The sequence below is a fragment of the Galeopterus variegatus genome, unplaced genomic scaffold (genome assembly GCF_000696425.1).
Source record: "Galeopterus variegatus unplaced genomic scaffold, G_variegatus-3.0.2 Scaffold732, whole genome shotgun sequence".
In the NCBI taxonomy this organism is placed as follows: Eukaryota; Metazoa; Chordata; class Mammalia; order Dermoptera; family Cynocephalidae; genus Galeopterus; species Galeopterus variegatus.
The window spans coordinates 228,472-236,846 of record NW_007726843.1 but is presented as its reverse complement, the minus strand read 5'-3'; the positions used below and the strand labels follow the sequence as shown (position 1 = coordinate 236,846).

Sequence of the window (8,375 nt, the reverse complement as noted above, 5' to 3'; positions counted from 1 at the left end):
GGACTTTGTAATTCTTAGCCTCTGAAACTGCACTCTCATTATCGTTTGAGGGATTGTTATAACAAAACTAGTACAATGTGTTACTGAAACTTATTTCCCTAAGGGTTCCTTTTGAGAGTTGAGACTCCTTAAACTCATCTAAGATCTGCTAAAATGAAGCCTGAGGGCATGGAGAACACTAACATAGCTGACTCCTGTCATCACTTTCTAGCATTTTAACTTAAGACATAATATACTGAATAAAGTACTCCCAATAATGGTATAATTTACGGAACACACTAAAATCCACTGGCTTTATAAACTATGAAACTAGCCAAATACTGAGTGCACAGATCTTTCTGAAAACGTAGGTGGCTCTTAAAAGAGCCTTTGGTTTCTGAAGCTTGTCGATGGCTCTGAAAAGAGCCTTTGGGGTGTGGTGGTGGCTGGATCGTTTTACTTGGAGCTGGTGTACTTGGTGACGGCCTTGGTGCCCTCGGATACAGCGTGCTTGGCCAGCTCCCCGGGCAGCAGCAGGCGCACGGCCGTCTGGATCTCCCTGGAGGTGATGGTTGAGCGCTTGTTGTAATGCGCCAGCCGCGACGCCTCCCCCGCGATGCGCTCGAAGATATCCGTGACGAAAGAATTCATGATACTCATGGCTTTTGAGGAAATGCCGGTGTCTGGGTGGACCTGCTTCAGCACCTTGTACACGTAAATAGAATAGCTCTCTTTACGAGACCTCTTCCGTTTCTTCCCTTCTTTCTTCTGGACTTTAGTAACCGCTTTCTTGAAACCCTTCTTAGAAGTGGCAGCGCCTTTCAGAGTCACCTCCGGCATGGCTCTTACAGAAAAGCCTACAGCTCTTTCACAGAATCTCTTCGCTCCGCTCTGGACGAAGTGGCAGAAAGCCGAGAGACTGGTATTTATAGGCATGTCCTCATATGACGTGTTGGGCATCTGATGTATGATTGGATGATGCGTGGTGGCGTGTATGTAAATGAGGTGATTCCAGTAAGGCTTTTTGATTGGGTAGCCATTCAGCCAATCAGATAGCAAACCACAGCCTACTGTCAGACTATAAATAGGTCCGATAGTTCCCAGACTCCTGTACTTTTTTTTGGCCGTGGGTAGCTGCTGTAGGCATGTCGGATCGTGAAAAGCAAGGTGGCAAAGAACGTGCCAAAGCTACGTCTCGCTCATCTAGAGCAGGCCTGCGGTTCCCTGTAGGTCGTATCCATCGTCGTCTCCACAAAGGCAGTTATGCCGAGCACATCGGGGCTCATGCGCCGGTGTACCTTGCTGCAGTTTTGGAGTATTTGACAGCTGAGATCTTAGAGTTGGCAGGCAATGCGTCCTGCGACAACAAGAAGATGCGCATTGCCCCGCGCCACTTGCAGCTGGCCATCCGCAATGACGAGGAGCTCAACAAGCTGCTGGGCTGTGTGACTATCGCTCAGGGCGGTATCCTGCCCAACATCCAGGCGGTGCTGCCACCCAAGAAGACTGAGAGTCATCACCCCAAGGTCCAGAGCAAGTAATTCGTACAAGTGGCATCTGGGTGACCTACGTGTTTGAAGGGGAAGCAAAAACAAAAGGCTCTTTTCAGAGCCACACAATTCCAGAGAAAAGCTGTGCATAAGTAAAGGGCTAATAGTTGTGCTAGTAATCCAGGAAAAAACTGCCAGGAAAAGTTATGGTTTAGCCTGTAATGAAAATATTTGATTTTTATAACAGATTAGCTGTGAAAAAGGCAAAGTAGTTGATCTGTGCTGTAAACACCAAGAGGAGTTAAGCAAGATGCTACTGTGGCCGTCAAGTACAAAATTAAAAGGTTATGTGTAATATTCAATAGTTTACTTTTGAAAATGTCTGCTTCTTTAAAAGAAAAATAAATAAAAGCAAGGGGCAAAATGCAAATGAAACATCTCAAGTCCTAGTTGGCATCAACCACTTAGGAAGCCAAAGACCATCAGCAGAATGTGACCTTGATCAAAAGCACTTTGAGGGCCGACTCTGTGGCTCACTCAGGAGAGTGCGGCGCTGGTAGCGCCGAGGCCGCGGGTTCAGATCCCATACAGGGATGGCCAGTGCGCTCACTGGCTGAGCGTGGTGCGGACGACACCAAGCTGAGGGTTACGATCCCCTTGCTGGTCACAAAAAAAAAAAGAAAAGAAATAAAAGCAAGGGGCAAAATGCAAATGAAACATCTCAAGTCCTAGTTGGCATCAACCACTCAGGAAGCCAAAGACCATCAGCAGAATGTGACCTTGATCAAAAGCACTTTGAGGGCCGACCCTGTGGCTCACTCAGGAGAGTGCGGCGCTGGTAGCGCGGAGGCCGCGGGTTCAGATCCCATACAGGGATGGCCAGTGCTCTCACTGGCTGAGCGTGGTGCGGACGACACCAAGCTGAGGGTTACGATCCCCTTGCCGGTCACAAAAAAAAAAAGAAAAAAGAAAAGAGCACTTTGAAGAGGGACCCCCTACTGCTGCTGAATTTTGTGGATTTCATTCTCATCCTCTTTGAGAAAGACTAACTCCCTTAACCTAAGTCCAAATTCTCAGAGGAATGGAGTTACCCAGTTTGGGTCATGTATCCACTCACTGTCCATCAGAGGGAGGAGGAGATGGTTAGAGGGAGGACGTTTATGGTGGAAAACAGTGCGTCTGGGTGGACACATTCATGCTTAGGACTATGAATTTTCCAGTTTTTCTTGGTGAGGTGTAGTATTTGCTTGTATGTGTGTGTTTTGAAAACCCTGTGCTGTGGTCAAAAGTGGTTCTAATTTACCACATGAACAAGTCAAGGTGATATTCTTCTGTTACGGTTATTAACCTGATAGAATTTGCAGTTTTTAAAAATAATGAGGTGAGACATCATTTTAGGTTTGTTGGTAGTGCTTTTTTTAAACTTTTTTTCCTGCTTGGTTCAAAAGATAAAATATAAGTATTTTCAATTAATCGTGGTATTAATCCCTCTTTATATTTTCAGAATCAACCTGTGGGCTCTTTCCTTCTAAATAAACTACAGAATTTTTTTTTTTCAGCTCGAATGCAATCCTTTTCATTCACAAATTAAAAGTTAATATAGAATAAAGTAAGATACATATAAAATTGTGAATACATATTTAAGGAGATATGTTCCTTGATTTTTTGAACCTTTTATGTACCTCTTGTAGAATTTTATAATTTTTCTTATAGAACTTTCACACATGTTTCATAAAGCTCCAGCTGTCCTTCTTTTTATTATTTTATTGGGGGGAAATATTAAAAGGGATTATTTTATTATGTTTTCTAACTGACTATTTTTTACACATAGAAACATTATTGATGTTTGTATTGTAATTTTGTATTTAGCTTCCTTATTACATTCTGTCATTTCTATTATCTACCTTTTTTTTTTTTAATTTAGTGTTTTTCAGATAGGCAGAAAAATTATATAATTTTGTCTGGTTGTTTTCATTTTGTCTAAATGCATAGCCTAACAGTCAGAAATGATGACAAATAAAAATGGTGATCTTGATTTTCTCATCTTATTGTAGATTATAATCAGAATAATATGATACTTCCTAGGGGGAAGCAGGGTTTTCATTTGACTTGTATTATTTCCAGATTGGTAAGAGTTGTTAATTAAAAATAAATATTGGCTATTAACAATTACACCGTAGCAGCAACTGAGACAAGTATATGCTATTTTTTTCCTTTTACTTACTATGATAAATCATATTGAAGGAGTTTGGAACAGGCCTCCAAAATATGCCTCTCTGGCATATTGACTCTTTTGAGTTAAAGGCTTGAAAAACAGTAAGTGCAAGAAGAATATTCTGACCTTCCTTCTGTTTCTTAAAAGCAGATGAAGTTCCCATATGAAAGGTGCCCTCCCTATACCAAAAGGCAAGTATCATTGTCCTCATTAAGGGCAGAAAGTTGAGGCTGAGGAAATTCTGTACAAACCTTGTTATACTACCCCTTATCTTCCTAGTCACTTTTCCACCCAATTAACTACATTAACCCAAGCTCCTTTCCCTTGTTATATTTTCACAATTTACTGCTCTGTATCCAATTTAGTATATAAGTGTTCCACTCTGTGTCTTAGGTTTTCATTTCCTTATGAAGGCTCCCATGCCACATGATGCTTATATTAGATAAATCTGTATGCTTTTCTCCTATTGATCTGTGTTATATCAATTTAATTTTCAGGCCCAGCCGAAAACTCCTAAAAGGGTAAAGTTTTTCCTCCCTGTCTACAACATTATGGATTTGTTATCGGCAACCACAATGTTATATCAATTTAATTTTCAGGCCCAGCCGAAAACTCCTAAAAGGGTAAAGTTTTTCCTCTCTGTCTACAACATTATGGATTTGTTATCAGCAACCACAGAAGTCATAGAACAGTGGAATAATATCTTCAAAGTTCTGAGGTAAATATAATTCTCAACTTAAAATTTTACACTCAGATAAACTATTTTTGTGTAAGCGTGAAATAAATTATTTTTTGGACAAATATTGGAAAGTTTTACCACTCACAGATGCATCATCAAAGAAAGTATTAAAATAAAGAAACTAAACTCAAAAGGTTGGGATGCAAGAAGCAATAATATTACAAAAGAAAGAGGTAAAAGTGTAAATCAATCTGAACAAATATACTGGTTATAAAAAATAACAGTGACAATGCAATAATACTTACTAAGACATTAAAAAGAAAACAGTGAACCCAAAATTCTAGACAATAGTTACAGAAAATGAAAGCAGCTGAACCAAAATAAAGTATTCTGATGTCTTTGTATTGTTTTTAATGAGGGTAAACATACTGATTAAATTGTATTTTCTTAAATTGGGTGTACATTTTATAAAATTAAATCTAACCACCAAAGTATTAAAATTAATGTACAGAAAAGGAGTAATAATGAAAAAAGTCAGTGAATCTAATGGAAAGCAGGAAATCATGAAAGAAAAGGAAAGGCATGATAAATTAAATTGCAAAATAAAAATTTAAAAGTGAGTCCAAGTAAATCAAATATCAAAATGAAGGTAAATGGATTAAATTTGCAATTGAAGAAAACGGTAGTATTTGACTAGAAATGAAACACAGTTATGTCCTGTTTATGAAACACACACCTAAAACCTACTGTCCCAGAACATTTAGAAGAAAGGGAATGAAAAAATGCTTTCCAGACAAAACTACTCCCCCTAATACCTTGTTTTTGCAATATTAATAGCAGAGATAATATTATTTAATGAATAATTTAGTGAAATAATTATTTGATAACTAAAAGGAAAATATTTCTAGACACCTTTACTATTCTTTGTTGTGTTAGTACACAAAAATATAGTTTTATCTATAAAAAACAAACACTAACAAAAATATATGAGAAACGGATTATAGTGTATATTTTAAAATATCTGTCTTGAAAAAGATAATCATCCTTACCACATATTTGGATGTTAAAAGCATACTAAAGTATAATTCAGGTGTTAATAGCAAAACCATAAACTTCTGTCACTTTATCTCTCTGGCTGTCTCTGTCTTAGTCTATCACTGTGTCTTTCTCTGTCTTTGTCTCCTTGGCTTATTCTGTCTGTCCTTCTGTGTCTTTGTTTGTCCTTCTGCCTCTGTCTGTCCTGTGCTTCTAATATACTGAATTTGCATCCACTTGTTGGTATGTGTTCCTACAAAATGCATATTATTTTGTGAGTCACAAAGTGTGTAATAAAATAGTCAACAATTTTACACCCTGTAGTTTAAGTTACTGGAGAAAAATGACCTCTCTTTTTCAATTCCAGTCTGAAAAATCCTGGAGAGTTTCTCAGATTGGTCCAGCTTGTGTCTGATTTTATATCATCCCTGGGCCAGGGAGTCTGGTCATGTGAGAAATGGTTCCTGTGGAAACCAAGTGGCTATAGGGTTGAGGAGGATGCCAGTAGTTCTATGGACAAGAGAGAGGTTATAATTTAATCTTACAGATGTCTACTACATGTTGCATGAGCCATTAGGGACACACTAATGAATACAGTGTTTTATAACTATTGTGTTTGTGTCTCTGATGATTTTTAAAATACTTTTTATGAGGCTGTGAAACGCATCTTTGAATGCAAGCCCTCTTGTACAAATGCATTTCCCTCAATGAATTAGGGACATATAAACTTGGATGAAATATAGTCTCTGCCTAGCACAGTGCCCACACTTTTTGGTAGATATTCAGTAAGTTGAAGGAAGGAAGAAAAGAAGAAAGAGATGATAGTCTAACAGGGTAGATGCACAAAAATGGATGAAATATAGTCTCTGCCTAGCACAGTGCCCACACTTTTTGGTAGATATTCAGTAAGTAATGAAGGAAGGAAGAAAAGAAGAAAGAGATGATAGTCTAACAGGGTAGATGCACAAAAATAATAATCTTCAAAATTGGAATTAAGTTCATCACAGTGTTCATAAGTCTAGGGAACATGCAGGTGTAACTGGTACGAGTAGACTAGAATATATTTCCTCGTTTTAATTGATTCTTTAACCTTGCATTCTGTCTTTGCCTCAACTTTCTTACTGACACTGCTTTCACTAAGATTACCAATTGCGGGCCGGCCCAGTGGCGCACTGCTACAGTGTGCCGCTTGGGAGCGCGGTGGCGCTCCCGCCGAGGGTTCGGATCCCACATACAGACCGGCCGTTCACTGGCTGAGCGAGGTGCGGGCACAACACCTAGGGTTGCGATCCCGTTGCCGGTCACGAAAAAAAAAAAAAGATTACCAATTGCCCATCAGTGGCCTCTTTCCTATCCTTATATTATATGACCCTTTTGACTACTTTCTGACTCAAAACTTTTTTGTCCATGATACCACACTTTCTAGTTTTTCTGATACTTTCTGGCCCAAATGTTTTCCTTCTTTAATGGGCAACTCTTTGTCTACTCACATTTTAATGCTGTCTTACTCCATATAATTTCTTTGAGTGACCATTTCCAAACTTACAGCATTAATTACCATCTATATGTTTAAGAGTCCCAAAGAGACTTGTGAGCTCCAAACTGGTAGATTTATGATTCGTTACACAAATATTGAGAGCTTACAAAGTGCCCAGCACAGTTCTAATCAACATTTCACTATTATAAGTAATGCTGAAACAAACATCTACAAATGAAACATAGTGTTTTTCTTCTCCTGCAGTATTTCCTTAATACATATTTCCAGCATCTGAGAGACAGTGCTGAACAAATCACATAAGGCTCTATGCTCACAAAGCCCAGATTCCTCATTCCCAGTCACCACATTCCACCCATCATCAGGTCTTACATACCTTCTCTTCATTTACCTTTCCTCTCATTAACATCTCTCAACCATTCTCCCTAGCTTTCAGAGCAAAGCTTAGCTTCCATAGTTTAACTAGCTGTGGGATCTAGCCCATTTCTATCTCATTAGGATCATTTCTTGTCACACTCTCCCATGTTGTGGTCATATTGATCTACTTGTAGTTCCTTGCCTTGAACTCATTTTGCTTTAATTCACCTGTGTCTTTCTTAATTGTATACCTTCCTTGGAATATTCTTGCCTTTCTTCATTTAATTTCTATAGGTCATTCAAAATTATGTTCATACATTATATCATTTGTGAAGCTTTCCTTGACCATTCCTCCATCTTAGAGTCATTTAGATGCCACTGTTTGTACAAAAAGGAATGAAATTCTGTCATTCACAGCAACATGGATGAACTCACAGAAAATTATGTTAAATGAAATAAGCAAGGTACAGAAAGAGAAATACCACCTGTCCTTACTCGTAAATGGAAGCTGAAAAAAATAAACAAAAAAAGAGAAAAGGAAGATACAACAATCACAATAATTCTTTGAACTTTCAAAAGGAAAGAACAGAACTGAGGCCACCAGAGGTGGGAAAGGAGCGGCTGGGGGGTTAGGGAGAAATTGGTAAAGGGCCACAAAAAATGTTTACGTTGTGGAATGATTAAAAAAAAAAGATAAAAACCATACACAGAAAAAGTTTATTGTGTCAAAAACTGATAAATAAAATAACAGAAATAATAGTCAAACTGTGTAACACCAAGAGAAAAGAAAATAACTTGAAACCAATGAGAAAAGTAGAGATTAGCTACAAAGCTGAGAGCAAACTCTCTTCATCCTTAGTAGGAGCCAGAGGAGAGAAATGAATATGAAGAGTTACAGAAGGATTTAGGCATATTGTGGAATATGCTATAAACCATATGTACTTCACAGGGCCTGGTTTTCCAAAGCCTTGCAGTTTCAAATATTGACCTTGTGGAGGACTGGAAATTTCCCTCAGGCTATAAGTCTCTGTTGCAAGATAAGATTTGTGGCACAGCAGGTTGCTGGCTCAAAGACAGACTAGTCACTGATTGTTATGTAAAGATACTGAGAAATTGCTGTTAAGA

General features: G+C 38.5%; 2 protein-coding genes across 2 annotated transcripts; one reads left to right on the top strand and one right to left on the bottom strand.

The window, feature by feature from the left end:
* Positions 1–435: 435 nt before the first annotated feature.
* On the bottom strand, positions 436–819 carry LOC103589819 (histone H2B type 1-A). The gene has a single exon (XM_008571862.1). It carries the CDS (start codon positions 817–819, stop codon positions 436–438), a length of 384 nt encoding a protein of 127 aa, XP_008570084.1.
* A 305-nt stretch (positions 820–1,124) lies between these two features.
* On the top strand, positions 1,125–1,788 carry LOC103589818 (histone H2A type 1-A-like). Its single transcript, XM_008571861.1, has one exon. It carries the CDS (start codon positions 1,125–1,127, stop codon positions 1,518–1,520), a length of 396 nt encoding a protein of 131 aa, XP_008570083.1. The 3' UTR covers positions 1,521–1,788.
* The last annotated feature ends 6,587 nt before the right edge of the window (positions 1,789–8,375 follow it).

What these genes read in the sequence shown, in the direction of transcription:
- LOC103589819 (XM_008571862.1), bottom strand. Translation starts at nt 819, where the DNA reads ATGCCGGAGGTGACTCTGAAAGGCGCTGCCACTTCTAAGAAGGGTTTC.
- LOC103589818 (XM_008571861.1), top strand. Translation starts at nt 1,125, where the DNA reads ATGTCGGATCGTGAAAAGCAAGGTGGCAAAGAACGTGCCAAAGCTACG.